Genomic DNA, 19651 nt, shown 5'->3' with positions numbered 1-19651 from the left:
AAGATGAGAAAAAAAATCCATCAAGCCTAAGAACATTCAGAAAAAATAGCAAATAACCTACAGCACTCACTTCATCCCCGAATATTAGATTCTTAGGGGAGGAGATTGATTTATAAAGACACAATGTAGATCTGTATGCAGAGCCAACCTCGGGACCATGGACATAAGCCCTTTCAAGATATCACCAACAAGCAGAGATGGCAGCATAAGCAAGGTGCATTATAGTTTCGAAACATGGATATAATGTTCTGTTTCACCAGTTAATGGCTTGAGAAAGACCTTGATTAGGTCGAAACGTTGCCTTTTTAAACAATGAAACAATAAACATGTTCCTTTAAATTAAGGATTTTTCTTTGCACCTTGCTTATGCTGCCACCTCTCTGCTTGTTGGTGAAAGCCTAAGAACATTGTACCAAGATAGAAACTTGCCCTCTCTTTGTGGGGAAGGAGATAACTTGATTTGTGAGAGTCCTACTTTCAGGATCCCCACTTATTCATGATAATGGGGGTCCCCAAAGATCCCCAAGTGTATGAAGTAACAGTCGCACATGTATGCTGATGCTTCTCTATTCATTTCAATGGGAGCGCTGCAGATAGTTCAAGCACTCCACAATCCCCAGCGCTCACTGAAATAAATGGAGCTGCAGTGTGCTCATGCAACCGTTGCTCCATTCATGTGGGGACCTCCATTCATAGCATCGGTGGGGATCCCAACCGGTCGGACAGTCAACAATCTGAATGAGGTCCTTGGCATAACCCCTTTAAAAGGACTGGAAAATGTAGCCCTTTCAATCAGTGCTACAGAAAGTGATTGATTACTGTACAATTATTGTATCCAAAGATTATGGGTATGCGCCGAATGAATTCCACTAATTATTAAGGGTGGATTTGTGCCAGTTTTAAATCCAAAATTAAAAAGGCAATCTCTGTCACATTTTTATCACAGCAAGAAGGTGGTCATAAAACCAGCCTGTATGAATACCTTAAGGCCTCATGTCCACGGGGAAAATCAGGCCCGCTACGGATTCTCCATGGTCCCTCCTGCCCCGCGGACATGAGCGTTGAAAATAAGAATAAACTTACCCGCAGCGGACCGGTCTTCTCTTCTTCACGGCCGGATCTTCTTTCTTCGGCCGGCGGATGTACTCGGCACGCCGGGCACACACGCACGAAAATGGAGCATGCCACGTTTTTTCTCATGCTCCATTTTTTTATTTCACTTTTATTGACCATCCGCGGGTATTTATCTATCCGCGGGTGGTCAATGCATCCCTAAGGGATGCGGATCCGCATGCGGGTGATCCGCTGCGGATTTAAAGTCGTATTTTGCCCTTGGACATGAGGCCTAAGCATCCACCAAACTGGTGGTAACATAGTATGTTAGGCTGAATGAAGACAAGGTCTACTGTGGTAGATATACAGTATCAAAAGTTTAAAGAATTGAGAAATCAATGGCTTGTGTAACATTTTTTTTTTTTTTACAGGCTGACTGAGGCCCAATGTTCCACGGACGGATCTGATTTGCACAAATCAAGCTGCCCATAGGGATACATGGGCGTCCGCAAGTGAGATAAAGCATGTAAATTTGATTTGCAGGCCTTTTGATCTGAAAAAAATAAAATCGCAGCATGCTTTATTTCACTCCGTTCCCGCACGGACCGCTTCGATTAAAGTAAATGGAAGCCATCCAATCTGCAATTGAATTCATGACTGTCCGCAGATTCTGGGGGAAAGAAAAGAGTTAAAAAAAAAACAAAACCTCCATTGCGCATGTGTGTTTCCGCACACATCTGCAGTGAAGAAGAGAGAAAAGAGAGAAGACCCGGACGGGTAAGTAGCAGTCCCGCAGTGTCCTCTGCCACTGGAGGGGTCGTATTCAGCTGCAAACTCCCACATGCAGAATCCAAACCACCCGTGGACATAAGGCCTCATTCTGTAGAAAAATACATAATTCTTGATTTAATTTCAAATTAGAGAAAAAAATTTTACTTACTTTTTCACTCCAAGCCCACAGACCAATTCCCAGCAGAACCATCCCAGATAGCTGAGGAGAGAACAGTAGCAAAAATTACACACTTACTACAAGGAAAATATCGAACATTTGCATTGCCTCAAGTAGAGCTTTCTTGGATGATAGATTGTAGAATTTATCACAACTATGGTAATAATGATATTTCTTTGGATCTATAGTACAGATTAGAACTCACCCAAAATATGATGTTGTAGCTGAAGAGCAGGTACTTGTAGCAGCAGCTGACCTCCGCGGTGCTGTATCTGTAGTAGTGCATGCTGGCAGATCAAGGGGCTCCTGGAGAAGAAAAGAGTAATACTTTAAACTACATTACTAGATGCAATCAGAAGGCCAAATGCTTTACTGCCTGCAAGATTAAGAACAAACAACTAGTAAAATTACTCTTTGTCAAGTTGCAAAATTTACTTTTTAGTTCCTCTAAGGTTCAAATTGGCAGCAGCCAACAGGGAAGCAACAACAGAAGTACGGGCTGAAGAGTATGCCCATATTGGCAGTACGGTTACACTAGCCAGGCCTTAAGCTACAACATGGGATCTATGGGAGGATACTGACCCCGCTCTGACATAGCACCACCCTGTTTTATGGCCCCGTGCCAGACAGCTGTGTGAAAGTGCGGAACTAGTGAGAAGTAGACAGCAGCCGGGTGCAGGATGAACATGTTACATTGTGTCACTTGGCCCCAAGGTAAATCATCTTTGCAGTGGAGGATGCAGCCGGAGGGTCAGTGTTCAGAGTTTCATCTATTTCCAAGAAGCAACTGACTGAAGGAGGAGACAGACTGAAGAAATACGCAGAGCCTACAAATGGGATCCAGGAGAAAGTATTATGCTTAAATAAGAATCAGCAATTAGCTTATTCAGCTGCCTGGAGACTACAATGAAGGAACCGAAACAATGTTGCAAAAGTAGGAATTTTAAATCCATTGAAAAAAAAAACAAAAAAACTGCTTGATGCAGAATACAGAATAAGGCCGGGCTCACATAACCAGATTTAATTTGCGGATTCCGCAAACGATCCGCGGTAAAAATTGGGCATTGAAAGGCATGTATTTTCAATCTTTTTTTCACACTCGTGGATACAAATGGCATATTCTGCAAGCGGAAAAAAAAATTACTGCTCTATTTTACCATAAATTCCACGTGGACGGTCTCCATTGATATCAATGAAGCCGTTTGACCCGCAGACCCTACACAATTAAAGGGGTTGTCCCGCGGCAGCAAGTGGGTCTATACACTTCTGTATGGCCATATTAATGCACTTTGTAATGTACACTGTGCATTAATTATGAGCCATACAGAAGTTATCAAAAGTTTTATACTTACCTGCTCCGTTGCTGGCGTCCTCGTCTCCATGGTGCCGACTAATTTTCGGCCTCCGATGGCCAAATTAGCCGCGCTTGCGCAGTCCGGGTCTTCTGCTCTCTTCAATGCAGCCGCTCGTGCAGAATGCCGGCTCCGTGTAGCTCCGCCCCGTCACGTGCCGATTCCAGCCAATCAGGAGGCTGGAATCGGCAATGGACCGCACAGAAGAGCTGCGGTCCACGGAGGGAGCAGACCCCGGCGGCCATCTTCAGCAGGTGAGTATGAAGACGCCGGACCGCCGGGATTCAGGTAAGCACTCTCCGGTTTGTTTTTTTAAGTCCCTGCATCGGGGGTTGTCTCGCGCCGAACGGGGGGGGGGGGGGGGGGGGGGGTTAAAAAAAAAAAAAAACCTTTCGGCGCGGGACAACCCCTTTAACATTGTGTATGGGCTGCAGGTACCTGTGTCATTGCTACACAACGGCGCAGAAAATACAAAAAAAACCTGTACTGAACATGACCATGTGCGAGTCTCCGCAGTCATCCGTGTCATACACAGGGTTGTCGGCCAGGCGCACAGCCAGAATCCGCTGTGCACCTCCCAACGTGGTCGTGTGAGCCCAGACTGAGGCAACAAGGAAAAAAAAGAAGAAAAAAAAAAAGAATGGCAAAAATTAATTAAATAAAGAACAAATACTAGAAAACAAAAAAACACTATTAAAAAACATAATAGAATTAACATGATGTAAATTTGTCTTCAGTCCAGAGACCATCTCTGGACATGTACTAGGCCAGACAAATGCAGCCATACGAATTGAGCTGAACAGGTTCTACATAGAGTTTGTGTGAGGTTCCACCATAAAAGACTTCCCCGTCTATATACACAAATTTGAAAACTAGCAAATATTAAATTAAGAGACCCACATATATATGATGTTTTTATAAAATTATGGCTAACTATCACACACAGTCTGTTCCTGATAACGCAGCAGGCTGCGAAGACATCTATATCTTGTCATGTAGCAGCGCACAATCTTCGTTAGGCTGGGGGTCACACGGGGTGGAATCGCCGTGCAAACTTTCGGCATCAGAAATTCTGCCAGCAAGCTTAAGCCCAAGACTAAGCAGCAAACTGGATGAGATTTACAAAAATCTCGTCCACACGCGGCGAACAGTCCGTTGTAGCCAAGCTGCACTGAAACTGAAACGCCGTGCAGAATTCAAAGCCGCGGCATGTCGATTGTATCGCTGTTTTCACTGCGGCCTCTCTCCTCTCTATGGGGAAAGATGGACGCAGCGGAATAAGCTGCTTTTAAAATCCGTGGAACTTCAGCTGCGGAAATCTCACAGAATTTCCATGCAGTCGCAATGCAGACATTCCGCGAGATCTCCACCTCGTGTGAACCCAGCCATACTGTATGGAACGCTATATTTTCTCCTTAGGGAGAGCACCTAGAAGGTGAGTGAGGAGACTTGTAAGGCCATTCTTGCTCCTCTGGGTAATATGCAAATAAATGCTGCCTTCCAATATGTGGTGCGGCAGAGGTATTGTTCCATCTGCCTTATTTGTACAGGATTTGTCAGTTACATCACAATAGAACTTCCCATATCGTGGATCATTGATGCAAAGGTTGTAAATCTTTGTCATTCCCTCCTTTTTACAAGACACTCTGTTCTTGAGATGTTGGCTGTGGTTCACCTTAGGCCTCATGTGCTGTATATCCTCTTAGTACAATGGTTACGGCCCACCGCAGTCCTGTAGCAGTGGCTGCACTTGAGTAGATCCAGCTACAGATAGTTGGATTATCTTATCTGGGTTCTTGAAGAAGGCTTGAGTGAAAAGCCGAAACGCGTTGCATTTATAATAAATACAACCTGTACCTTTGCAAATCCTCATCTTGCATTTGCCTGCGGTATATCACATGCTCTCTGGGACTGGGGGTGCTGGCAGGAAGGCACCCAGTGAAGTAAGTTCATATACCTTTATCTTTCATCATATCGACCTGAGCGCTGGGATTTATTTATCTATTGTCCATTTATCTGGGTTCTTGGTAACACGCACAGCTAGAAAGAAACCTTAGCCCCCGCGGCATCCCGTGAAACAGGTAACGCTCCATTTACATTCAGTTGTTTGACATAGATTCTGAACTCTTTTTTTTTTTTTTTTTTTTTTTTAAATGAACTGCGGAAATAAAAAGAAAAATACAACCGGCTGCACAATCATGACGTGGAGTCCATGGTGGAAAATCTACAGGCGGATTCATGTCATGTTAAAATGAAATCAGAAATGTGTGCGGTTACTGGATATCACATCGTGGTGAAGGGATGAATGTGTGTGAATTAGTTTTGTGTACAGCTAATAGTAACTATATAACTAGCAATATTCTTCAATTCCGTTTCAAGCCAATGTATACAGACCAATATATAAGGACAGGGGAACAAATGTGTGCAAACTGACAGGATATGTGGATGTGAGGGGAGGAAGGTGACATTTCACCAGAAACTGTTCTAACAACATGAGGAAGTGACACCATATCCTCTCTGAAGACACTATAGATAGCAATGCTACAACAACATATATTACAGCAACACATTATAGTGTCGTTCACAAGTAAATACAACATTAAAGATCTCACCTCTGAGAGCTACCGGCCCCAGCTTCCTACACGTCGCTACATTACTGGTTTCTAAAAGCTTACTAACCTATAGGAAACCGCAACGATAACTGCGGCTTTAAAAGATACATTTAGAATAATGGAGCAGCGAAGGCAGATAGCAATCGTAACCAGTCATAGCTGTGTCCCCCAGGACAGGAAACTTCAGTTATTTGGGAAGGTTTAAGAGGATGACTTTCCACTTATCTTCTAGAAACAAGGTCTCGGCACAGCAGTGGCATGATGGCCAGCGCCAATAATGTAGAAATAACCTTCTTGTGCACAATTATCAGTAAACGATTAAGCACAAGAACATACGAAGGCGGCTGTAAACCTCAAGACCTCTGTGAGCCAAAACAGGCGGTTATAGCTCTCGAATACGCATGTGTTTTTAATGGCAAGGAGATGCTTCCAGGCACCTCTGTCGGCGGCTTATCTCCCATGAAAACAGAGTATCGCACATGTTGAAATAGAACAAGCCTGATCCTTCTTTTCCCCAAATCTGCCATTGGGGGAAGTCAGGACACCCCATGAACATAAAATAGCCAGCTGGTCCTGCCAAAATTGATGACTTCAGCCAACTAATGTACATCATCACCTTTACACAAGTCCTGATGATGCAGTCCTCTAGAACCACAAAGCAAGTCATTACCTCATTGTACACTTAGACAAGGATGAGATGGCAGTAGCTCTTTATTGATCCACTCATCAGTCTATAAGTAGTAGTGCTCCATGAAGACATCTGGAACAACATGTCCGCTTAGCTTCCACAACAGAATTTAAAGAAAGCTTGTCAGTTCATCAAAACAAAAAAGAAAGCCATAACCAAATGCTCTATCCACAGAGCCATGTTCACACGAGCAGATTACTGGTGCATTTTTTTGCACATGTATCATGGACAAGGTCCTGACCCAACTGTAGGTCTGAGGTCCCTAACTGTGTCATAGATCCCTATGATGCTCCGAGTTTGAGTCAGTAAACCTGCAGTTAGCTTGGACACTCGGCCGTAGCATGCTTACATGAATTTAGCCTTAGAGATAGCAGAAGGCAGGGGTGAGAGGTTGGGGGAAGATAAGAGTGTGGATAGGGAAGCATCCAAGTTACCAGAGAGGGCAGATCACACAGGCTGTAGTTAAGGGAACAAAAACACAAATTCTGCAGTTTGAAAGGGGAAAAGTGTGAATCACGCAGACTTCACATAAAGCATGCATTATTCAGAGAGACAGGCCTAAATAAAAAGTCTGAAACTAGGAGCAGGTTGCAAGGTAGAGAATCTAGAAATGACTGCAACTTTATGACGCAAGAGAAAATGAAAGCTCCATAAGACTAAGTTGAATTGGACAAAAAAGTAAATAACTGAAAGGATCGTAGAAAGCTCCCCGATCAAAAAACAGGTAACAAAGAACAACCCTAAGGAGCTGGAAAAATGCAGAGTCTATAGTACGGTGGATCCATGAGTGTCTGTGATCCAAATAGAAAACTTAAAACTGCAGTGTTTCTCAAATTCCAGTCCTCATGGACCCCACAGTTCATGTTTTCTGGATTTTCTCAGTATTGCACAGGTAAATGTAATTATTGTCTTCACCTCAGATATTGCCACAGGTGTTCTCTCTATAGGATATCCTGAAAACATGACCCGTTGGGGGTCCATGAGGAAACATTGAAAACAATGGGAGCGTCATACTGAAATCAGCATGGTGCTGAACGAGCAAATCGCTGTAAAAAGTGCTCGTGTAAGGGATTTCCTTAGATTTAAATGAAGTAGCAGCAGATTCCTGACGACTTTTTAAAAAAAACACCTTTTTTTTTCTTATCTAGAGGATCTTTAAGATGGCCCATATTATTAAAAGGCAAATATAATTTTCTAGACACTTTGGAGATCGCAACATCAATTTTAGGAGCCCTATCCCAATTTGCAGACCCCTCTTCTTCAAAAGGATATTTACACTTGACCCCTCTAGGAACAAAATTCATTTGTCTGGTCTTTTCCCCTCCTTTTTAATTAAAGAAAGTATATTTTTATACACTGGGAACGTTCTGTGCCTATGACTTTCTAACCCCTCAAAATGGTTCTGAACTGAGCGAGATTGTCTGAGTTTCTCAATGTCCATTGTTGTCCTCATAGCCTTTAAAAACTTATCAGTATCTTCTTGTGGAAAACAAGGACAGCCACCCTCCCTCTCATCAAATGACAAGGATGAGGAGCTAAAAGACTGAATCTTTCCCAGTTCTAACACCATATCATCTTCCACGGAGGTAGAGGCATAAAAAGCCTGATGGTACTTCTGGAGTACCAGGTTGTCCCCTAGAAGATATTCTCTTTAAATGAGCTATTCATCTCGGATCCAATAAATGTTTTGATCTGGGTAAACAAAAATGACCATCCAGCCCTGATCAATGCGTTTTTGACAACTTATAGGTTAATGCTAATCTGGCTTTACAAGGCGGACATTTTCTGTTCTTTGTTTTAGGCCCCCTGCACACGGGCGGAAATTCCGCAGCGGGATTTCCCGCAGAATTTCCGCCTAAGGAGGCTGCCATAGGATTGCGTTAGCAAACGCAATCCTAGGCAGACGGCCGCGAATTGTCTGAGCGAAGTCTCGCGCGGCATGCTCTATTTCTGTGCGGGGCTCGCAGAGCCCTGCACAGAAATCTCACTCCCCGGCCACCGGCTCTGGTCTGCGCATGCGCCGGCTGCCCGGCAGCTGGCACATCAAACAGCCGTAACCGCGGAAGCGGGTGAGTACGCAATGGTCCCTGTAGGGGCGAGGGGAGGGTCCCGCGGCAAGAATTCTCGCAGCCGGATTCGACCCGGCCGTCTGCAGGCAGCCTTAGTTGAATATTACTTAGGCTTCTCCTACAGGATGAGATAAAATTGGTAGAGTTGGAAGGAACCCCCAGGGTCATCGGGTCCAACCCCCTGCTAAGTTCAGGATCTAAATCATTCCAGACAGATGTCTATACAGCCTCTGAAGACTTCCAGTAAAGGAGAACTCACCACCTCCTGTGGCAACCTGTTCCACTCATTGATCAGCCTCACTGTCTAATATCTAATCTGTTGTCTCCCTTTCAGTTTTATGCCATTGCTCTTAGTATTTCCTTGTGCAGATGAGAATAGGGTTGATCCCTCTGCACTGCGACATGGACCTATATGTCACAAAAAAAAACAAAAAACAAAAAAAAAAACACAGGACAGTGAAACCACCACATGAGTAAGATCTCTAAAAAGTGCCTGGCCCTTAAGGTACAAAACAGCCTGTTTCTTAAGGGGTTAATACATCCCAGAACTGTTTGCGCCTTTTTGGCTGCTGCATCACACTGTTGACTCATGTTCAGTCTGTGGTCTATTAGTATATGCAAGTCTTTTTACATGTGCTGCTGCTTATCTCAATTCCGCCAATTCTGTATTTGCCTTTTCATTTTTCTTACCAAGATGAAGAACCCTGCATTTCTCCTTGTTAAACACCATTCTGTTAGTTGCTGCCCACTGCTCAAGCTAGTCTAGAACATAAAAAACTGCAAATCTCAGACCCTTACATATTCCACTCACTGTTCGGAAACTACAGAAGGAGGGCCTAGATCAGAGGATTTATGGAATAGATTTTCTATTTTAATGCACCGAAGCTGCAGAACTGGAACACCACTCACCCACCACAAAACTGCTCATGACCTTTTAACCTATGCTGCTAGAGACATGGTGAGAAAGCAACCATGCCAGCCAATCCATTCCACATCAGACCGCATCATCAGATGCACAGGAAGTGATGCAGTTTAATATCTTCATAGTCTTACACAGGCAGCAGGTCATACTCAGCCGCGTCGTCAGTGATTCAAAAGAAGTGACGCTTGGAAGCTCTACAGTGAAAGCTCCTCCTCTTAAGGCCACTCTATATTGCGAACTTACAGAACAGAGCCAGAAGTGACAACACATCCCTTCCGGAGAGACCGTGGAATTCCGCCATCAGCCTCTTCGAGTTTCCAGAGAGTTCTTCAAGGCGGAGGCCATCCAACCCACTAAAGCTTAGGTGCTCAGAGGAGAAGCGGCAGTGGATGCCCACCGCCTCACACCCAATGCATCTATGGTCCATGAACCACCGAAGGAGAACATTGCTCCCATAAAAAGGTATCCATATTCTCTTCATCCTGACGAGGCAGGGACTGCAGGTCTCCCTCCAAGGACAGGAAACCAATGACTGGATGGAGAGGCCTAATTTTTTTTTAAATTTATAAACTGGCTTCCTGTCCTTGGAGGCAGATCCTCTCTTGTCGCTTGGAACCGTCATGGGTGAAGGGAAAATATATTGCTTATGTTCCAGTCAATAAAACAACTCTAAGTAGAATAAAACTGATAGTCTACATAGTTTACATCATGGGCAGCTCCCCAGAGAGACTGAGATAATGGAAAAAAAACTAAACGTCTAGATAACATTCCGAGTATCTGTACAAAGTTAATACAGTGTTCTAGCTCCATCCCTCCCTAATGCCTTACAAAGACATTCATTCTCTAAAACAATTAAAGAAACTGGAAATAGTAAAGCATATCAGAAGTCCCATAAGATACTAAATGTAGAAAAATACCATTGTAGGGTTATTTCCATCCCACAAAGTGATGGCATACAGTAAAACTAGGATATGCCATTCCTTCATAACTCACAGAAAAAGAAGCCAGATACAGGATATATGTATACTACAGGAAAGGCTTCATCGCCGTTTAAGCAGGCTTGCTACATACTACTAGGATAAACGGCGATCGAGCCTTTCCTGCAGTATATATCCTGTATCTGGATTCTTTTTCTGTGAGTTATATGAGGTAGCGTAGGTCCTGGCGTACGTGCGGTGGTCTCGCCGCGGCGTGCCAGCTTACGTGTTTTGGGCCTAAAATACTAACACCCGCATTTATCAGTGTGTGTTTTCTATGCGGTTTACTAAAGATGCTGGGGGAGCCCAGGATGGCATGCCAGTGTGGCACACTTATTAATGCAGAGCAATCCACTGCTTAGTGTGGGTTGTATGCCTGTATGCGTGGTGCACCCATCTATGGCGGTCATCTTGGCATCGGTCCATATTGTGCGGACTGGGTATGTTAGCAGTCACCCCTCCCCTACCTGGGTTGAGTGGAGTGGCTGCTCAATCAGTCTGCACATGAACATTTTTGCTCCCTATATTGCAATCTTGCTTGCTGCATGCTACGAGGTTAAACAGCAATTGAGCCTTTCCTGCAGTATATATCCTGTATCTGGCTTTCTTTTCTGTGAGTTATGTCTTTGAGCATTTTTTCTCACCCCTGTGGTTTTAAGTTTTCCTTCAAAATCTTCCGTGTAAAGTAGTCTCCCCATCGTGCGGGTAAGGCTGCCTGTCCACGGGCGTTGCGATATCCCGTGGTGGAGATCCGCCGCGGAAGCCGCCGCCTGGGAGCAGGAGTCGGCAGATGGATCTCCGCTGCCAGCCTATCTGACAGATAGACTCACTGCGGAGAAACACAGCAACTTGCAGCGATTTGCCGCCCGCGGAGATTCGCTATGACTCTCCGCTCGTGGACAGGAGGTCTTGGGAGTAATTAGGATTCCTTAAATCTGTAGGCAGCATGGACCCATAATACACCGTTGTGTTTAAGGCCTTGTACCTAAAGAACCGGAGGTCGCAGGAACGCCTCTGCGGGCACATTTACAGTATGTCTTGAAAATGGCCTCATGTATTTTCGCACATAAGTCTTAATGCAGCGTCCCAGTCACTTGAAGGGATGTTCCGGATGAGGGGTGTTTTTTCAGTTTTCATTCATCAACCCACTGGATAAGTAAAAACTGGTAAGACTAGTGGTGGTCCAACTGCCGGGACCGCCACTAATCCCTACGATGGGGTTCTCTTTGCCGTACTTACAGTCACTGCTGTATCGTCGCTCCACCTGGAGTCCATTAAGCACTGTCCGCACGTGTGATATGCGGCTCCAATCATTTCAATGGGGCTGACAGAAATGGTGATACAGCAATGACCAGAAGTTGGGCACTCACTTCTCCAGACTCAGCAGAGCATCTATGGTCAGCCCGTAAGCTTAGCTCATAGGACTAAAAGTTGGTGACAGATGCCCTTTACGAACTACCCGTTTACTCAGAATGGAGGCGGCTGATTATTGTCAGGCTTTTATGCCTGTATAAAATAATACGTTTATGGTTTAGCTGTTGGCCGTATGTACACCGAGCAATATCATTCCAGGTAAAAGGGCCGGCACTCCTCTAACACCCCGGGAGGAGAAGTTTTACTCTTCTGGAAGTGTATAACCTCTGTAAGGACTAAAAGTAAGGCCAGGATCACACGAACGGGTCGGATTCCGCATGCAGATTTCCACAGTGGAAGAACTGCGAGCGTTTGCGGAAAGCAATTGCGAATGGTTGCAGAAGATCGTAGATGTGAGCAGTTTGCCGCGCGGATGTACGCGGACGCGCAGCATATCGTCCATGTGGAGAAAGATCTCTCTCCCCTCCAGCCGGGATTCCGGCTTTTCTATCTATTTTCCTATGAAGTTGTGTTTTCTCCACTCGTACACCATATTAATTGCGCCTGGGCTGCAGATCGTTTACATTCGTGGACATGTATTGAGGTTGTCCGCACGGAATCCGTGCTAAAATAGAGCATGCTGCGACTTTTCTTCTGCTCGCGGAATACGCAATTCTTACCCGCAAGTACGAACGAAAGTTTGAAAAGACATGCCTTTCAATGCCCGCGTTTTACTGCGGATCTTCCATACCGACGGCGATTGCAGAATCTGCAATTCAAATCCATTTGTGTGAGCCTGGCCCAAGTCAAACTATGGTGATGTCCAGATATAAATTTCCAAATTTGTTGGCCTCACCTGGGTCACCGTTCCTCAATATTTACAAAGTTCTCGCTGATTTTTAGATGCCTGATCCAAAAATTTCAGTTATTATGTGTAAATAATTTTTTAAGAAATCCTGCTATTTTATAACAGTTCTGGGTAGCACCTCAAGAGTTCTGAAGAAAACTCTTAATGCTCGAAGCTTTAGAACCAATATTTACAGTGTTCTCGCTGATTTTCAAATGCCGGATCAAAAAAAAATTCAGTTATTATGTGTAAATAATTTTTTGGGAAATCCTGCGATTTTATTAGAGTTCTGGGTAGCACCTCAAGAGTTCTGAAGAAAACTCTTAATGCTCGAAGCTCTAGAACCAATATTTGCAAAGTTCTCACTGATTTAGTAATATCATTTTTGGAAGTTAGCACCGCAAAGATACATTTGTTGATTTTTTTGCCTAATTTGCTAGAACTATTTTTAAAATTAATTGGGAACTCTAGAACTCTTTGGGGTGCATCCAGAACTTATAAAAAAAATTAACTTTTTTGAAAGATGGGGTGCTGACTTCACAGAGGTCCATTCACACCTCATCTAACTAAGACCCTAGAGAGCCCCGATGTGCAGTAACGCTCCGTTCACACCTCATCTAACTAACACCCTAGAGAGCCCTGATGTGCAGTAAGGCTCCGTTCACACCACATCTAACTAAGACCCTAGAGAGCCCAGATGTGCAGTAAGGCTCCGTTCACACCTCATCTAACTAACACCCTAGAGGGCCTCATCCAACCAACACCCTACTGAGCCCTGATGTGTAGATGAGGTGTGAACGGAGCCTTACTAACACCCTAGAGAGCCCAGATGTGCAGTAAGGCTCCGTTCACACCTCATCTAACTAAGACCCTAAGACCCTAGAGAGCCGGATGTGCAGTAAGGCTCCGTTTACACCTCATCTAACCAATACCCCAGAGAGCCCTGATGTGCAGTAAGGCTCCGTTCACACCTCATCTAAGACCCTAGAGAGCCCGATGTGCAGTAAGGCTCCGTTCACACCTCATCTAACTAAGACCCTAGAGAGCCCAGATGTGCAGTAAGGCTCCGTTCAGGCTCTGTAGGGTGTTGGTTAGATGAGGTGTGAACAGAGCCTTACTGCACATCAGGGCTCTCTGGGGTATTGGTTAGATGAGGTGTAAACGGAGCCTTACTGCACATCCGGCTCTCTAGGGTCTTAGTTAGATGAGGTGTGAATGGAGCCTTACTGCACATCTGGGCTCTCTAGGGTCTTAGATGAGGTGTGAACGGAGCCTTACTGCACATCAGGGCTCTCTAGGGTGTTAGTAAGGCTCCGTTCACACCTCATCTACACATCAGGGCTCCGTAGGGTGTTGGTTCGATGAGGTGTGAACAGAGCCTTACTGCACATTGAGGCCCTCTAGGGTGTCAGTTAGATGAGGTGGGAACAGAGCCTTACTGCACATCAGGGCTCTCTAGGGTGTTAGATGAGGTGTGAACTGAGCCTTACTGCACATCAGGCTCTCTAGGGTGTTTGTTAGATGAGGTGTGATGTGCAGTAAGGCTCAGTTCACACCTCATCTAACTAACACCCTAGAGGGCCTCAATGTGCAGTAAGGCTCTGCTCACACCTCATGGAACCAACACCCTATGGAGCCCTGATGTGTAGATGAGGTGTGAACGGAGCCTTACTAACACCCTAGAGAGCCCTGATGTGCAGTAAGGCTCCGGTCACACCTCATCTAAGACCCTAGAGAGCCCAGATGTGCAGTAAGGCTCCGTTAACACCTCATCTAACTAAGACCCTAGAGAGTCGGATGTGCAGTAAGGCTCCGTTTACACCTCATCTAACCAATACCCCAGAGAGCCCTGATGTGCAGTAAGGCTCTGTTCACACCTCATCTAACCAACACCCTAGAGAGCCCTGATGTGCAGTAAGGCTCCGTTCACACCACATCTAACTAACACCCTACAGAGCCCTGATGTGCAGTAAGGCTTCGTTCACACCTCATCTAACTAAGACCCTAGAGAGCCCAGATGTGCAGTAAGGCTCCGTTCACACCTCATCTAACTAACACCCTAGAGGGCCTCATCCAACCAACACCCTACTGAGCCCTGATGTGTAGATGAGGTGTGAACGGAGCCTTACTAACACCCTAGAGAGCCCAGATGTGCAGTAAGGCTCCGTTCACACCTCATCTAACTAAGACCCTAAGACCCTAGAGAGCCGGATGTGCAGTAAGGCTCCGTTTACACCTCATCTAACCAATACCCCAGAGAGCCCTGATGTGCAGTAAGGCTCCGTTCACACCTCATCTAAGACCCTAGAGAGCCCGATGTGCAGTAAGGCTCCGTTCACACCTCATCTAACTAAGACCCTAGAGAGCCCAGATGTGCAGTAAGGCTCCGTTCAGGCTCTGTAGGGTGTTGGTTAGATGAGGTGTGAACAGAGCCTTACTGCACATCAGGGCTCTCTGGGGTATTGGTTAGATGAGGTGTAAACGGAGCCTTACTGCACATCCGGCTCTCTAGGGTCTTAGTTAGATGAGGTGTGAATGGAGCCTTACTGCACATCTGGGCTCTATAGGGTCTTAGATGAGGTGTGAACGGAGCCTTACTGCACATCAGGGCTCTCTAGGGTGTTAGTAAGGCTCCGTTCACACCTCATCTACACATCAGGGCTCCGTAGGGTGTTGGTTCGATGAGGTGTGAACAGAGCCTTACTGCACATTGAGGCCCTCTAGGGTGTCAGTTAGATGAGGTGGGAACAGAGCCTTACTGCACATCAGGGCTCTCTAGGGTGTTAGATGAGGTGTGAACTGAGCCTTACTGCACATCAGGCTCTCTAGGGTGTTTCTTAGATGAGGTGTGATGTGCAGTAAGGCTCAGTTCACACCTCATCTAACTAACACCCTAGAGGGCCTCAATGTGCAGTAAGGCTCTGCTCACACCTCATGGAACCAACACCCTATGGAGCCCTGATGTGTAGATGAGGTGTGAACGGAGCCTTACTAACACCCTAGAGAGCCCTGATGTGCAGTAAGGCTCCGGTCACACCTCATCTAAGACCCTAGAGAGCCCAGATGTGCAGTAAGGCTCCGTTAACACCTCATCTAACTAAGACCCTAGAGAGTCGGATGTGCAGTAAGGCTCCGTTTACACCTCATCTAACCAATACCCCAGAGAGCCCTGATGTGCAGTAAGGCTCTGTTCACACCTCATCTAACCAACACCCTAGAGAGCCCTGATGTGCAGTAAGGCTCCGTTCACACCTCATTTAAGACCCTAGAGAGCCCGATGTGCAGTAAGGCTCCGTTCACACCTGCATCTAGCTAACACCCTAGAGAGCCCAGATGTGCAGTAAGGCTCCGTTCACACCTGCATCTAGCTAACACCCTAGAGAGCCCAGATGTGCAGTAAGGCTCCGTTCACACCTGCATCTAGCTAACACCCTAGAGAGCCCAGATGTGCAGTAAGGCTCCGTTCACACCTCATCTATTGAACACCCTAGAGAGCCCTGATGAGGTGTGAACGGAGCATTACTGCACATCAGGGCTCTCTAGGGTGTTGGTTAGATGAGGTGTGAACAGAGCCTTACTGCACATCTAACCAACACCCCAGAGAGCCCTGATGTGCAGTAAGGCTCTGTTCACACCTCATCTAACCAACACCCTAGAGAGCCCAGATGTGTATTAAGGCTTCGTTCACACCTGCATCTAACTAGCACCCTAGGGAGCCCCAATGTGCAGTAAGGCTCCGTTCACACCTCATCTAACACCCTCGAGAGCGCGGATGTGCAGTAAGGCTCTGTTCACACCTCATCTAACTAAGACCCTAGAGAGCCCAGATGTGCAGTAAGGCTCCGTTCATACCTCATTTAACTAACACCCTAGAGCAGGGGTCCCCAACTCCAGTCCTCAGGGACCACCAACAGGTCATATTTTCAGGATATCCTATGGTAAGAAAAGCTGTGGCAATGTCTGAGGCACTGACAATAATTACATCATCTGTGCAATACTGAGGAAATCCTGAAAACATGACCTGTTAGCGGTCCCTGAGGACTGGAGTTGGGGAACACTGCCCTAGAGGGCCTCAATGTGCGGTAAGGCTCCGTTCACACCTCATCTAACACCCTAGAGAGCCCTGATGTGCAGTAAGGCTCTGTTCACACCTCATCTAACCAACACCCCAGAGAGCCCTGATGTGCAGTAAGGCTCCGTTCACACCTCATCTAACTAACACCCTAGAGGGCCTCAATGTGCAGTAAGGCTCCGTTCACACCTCATCTAACTAACACCCCAGAGAGCCCTGATGTGCAGTAAGGCTCCGTTCACACCTCATCTAACCAACACCCTAGAGAGCCCTGATGTGCAGTAAGGCTTCGTTCACACCTCATCTAACACCCTAGAGAGCCCTGATGTGCAGTAAGGCTCTGTTCACACCTCATCTAAGACCCTAGAGAGCCCAGATGTGCAGTAAGGCTCCATTCACACCTCATCTAACCAACACCCCAGAGAGCCCTGATGTGCAGTAAGGCTCCGTTCACACCTCATCTAACCAACACCCCAGAGAGCCCTGATGTGCAGTAAGGCTCCGTTCACACCTGCATCTAACCAACACCCTACAGAGCCCTGATGTGCAGTAAGGCTCCATTCACACCTGCATCTAACTAACACCCTAGAGAGCCCAGATGTGTAGTAAGGCTTCGTTCACACCTCATCTAACTAACACCCTAGAGGGCCTCAATGTGCAGTAAGGCTCCGTTCACACCTCATCTAACTAACACCCCAGAGAGCCCTGATGTGCAGTAAGGCTCCGTTCACACCTCATCTAACCAACACCCTAGAGAGCCCTGATGTGCAGTAAGGCTCCGTTCACACCTCATCTAACGCTTGGAGCCTCAGCACAGAAACTTTCTGGATGCTGCGCTACTTTGTCCAACAGACCCCATTATAGCCAACGTCACCGTCTGTTTCCATCATAGGACGTATCCAGCATTCTGCTGTCCTATTCCCATGATGCCATAACACACGGCCCAAACTCCCTAGCACTTATTAAACCCTTAGTGATTAATGTGCAAGCAGGCTTCATGACCAATTAATTTTTCAGTTTTTCCCCCACAGTCGCATTCATAGAGCCATAAAGTTTTAATTTTTCGGATGACGAAGCCGTATGAGGGCTTGTTTTCTGTAGGAAAAGTTGTTTTTAATTACATTATTTTTGCGTAAATATGATGTATTGTATATTTACCGCAGCGGATTAGCCGTCCCGTGTGGACGAGATTTCTGAGAAATCTCATCCATATGGCTGGCTAATGCCGAGATTAGCGGCCGCGGGCGGATCTGCTGCGGCGAAACCGCGGCAAATCCGCCCTGTGTGAACCCAGCCTTACGGTGTTCAGCATGCAGAATAAACACTGGGATAACATTACACTCCGGGTGGCACAAGTCCGGCAACACCAAGTTTATACAGTTTTTGATGTTTTGCTATTTTTGTAAATACACACTCAGTATATACACATACATACATTCACACACTATATACACAAAGTATAAACATATGTGCGACAGCAAGTTTATACCGTTTTTGATGTTTTGCTATTTTTGTAAACACACACAGTATATACGTCCGTACACACAGTATATAAGTGTACACACACACACACACACACACACACACACACACACAGTATAAACGTACGTGCGACACCAAATTTATATAGTTTTTGGTGTTTTGCTATTTTTGTACGTACACACACAGAATATACAGGTACACACAGTATATACACACGTGCGACACCAAGTTTATACAGTTTTTGATGTTTAGCTTTTTTTTTTTTTTTTTTTTTTTAAACACAGTACATACGTACACAGTATATATATATCTATACACACACAGTATATATCAGCATATATTATATGTACCCAGGATATAAACACACATTATATGTACCCAGGATATAAACACACAGTATATGTATCCAGATATAAACACACAGTATATGTACCCAGGATATAAACACACAGTATATGTACCCAGGATATAAACACACAGTATATGTACCCAGGATATAAACACACAGTATATATTATATGTACCCAGGATATAAACACACAGTATATATTATATGTACCCAGGATATAAACACACAGTATATATTATATGTACCCAGGATATAAACACACAGTATATATTATATGTACCCAGGATATAAACACACAGTATATATTATATGTACCCAGGATATAAACACACAGTATATATTATATGTACCCAGGATATAAACACACAGTATATATCAGCATAGACTATATGTACCCAGGATATAAACACACAGTATATATCAGAATATATTATATGTACCCAGGATATAAACACACAGTATATATCAGCATATGGGGGGCGAGTGTTGTGATCTTTCTTCTTTCTCTAGCTCACGTCTGCAGCACCAGGGAAGCCCATAAAGTACCACAGTGAATGACTTACCCCCCACAGGCAGGGACACTTACCTGACACTTAGCGAAGACCTATGAAGTTACTGCCGAGCAGACAGTAAAGTTGTGCTCCTCACACAGTGGCCGTCCAGCGCTCCTCCCCGGTTACACAGGAAGTACAAGCCCCGCTCCCCCCGCACCGTGTCAGTGGGTGGTGCTTGACTGCGGTGTGTCATAAGCTGATACTGGAAATCCCTGGAGAACAGCCCATTATGACTGGGCAGCGGGGGGAGGTAGGGTGTACGCACACGGCTCCTACAGGGAGTGATGGTATCCTCAGTGAGGAGACGGCGGGAAAAGCTTCTGTACATTACAGGCTGTAGGCCGTCAGTGCTGGGCGGTGACTGTAGCTCTT

The 19651-nt window shown here is 45.5% G+C and overlaps 1 protein-coding gene across 1 annotated transcript in view; it reads right to left on the bottom strand.

Annotated features, from left to right (window-relative positions):
- Positions 1 to 19420, bottom strand: part of TSPAN14 (tetraspanin 14) — a 38519-nt gene extending 19099 nt beyond the window's left edge. The window contains exons 1-3 of the mRNA XM_066600411.1: positions 19312 to 19420; positions 2208 to 2308; positions 1994 to 2044 (exon numbers count right to left, since the gene is read on the bottom strand). Of these exons, the coding sequence (XP_066456508.1) occupies positions 1994 to 2044; positions 2208 to 2288 (132 nt within the window). The 5' untranslated portion in view covers positions 2289 to 2308; positions 19312 to 19420. The remainder of the gene's footprint in view (positions 1 to 1993; positions 2045 to 2207; positions 2309 to 19311) is intronic.
- Positions 19421 to 19651: the final 231 nt, after the last annotated feature.

This window comes from Eleutherodactylus coqui, chromosome 4 (genome assembly GCF_035609145.1).
Source record: "Eleutherodactylus coqui strain aEleCoq1 chromosome 4, aEleCoq1.hap1, whole genome shotgun sequence".
NCBI classification, from domain to species: domain Eukaryota; kingdom Metazoa; phylum Chordata; class Amphibia; order Anura; family Eleutherodactylidae; genus Eleutherodactylus; species Eleutherodactylus coqui.
This window is presented reverse-complemented; position numbering and strand designations above follow the sequence as displayed.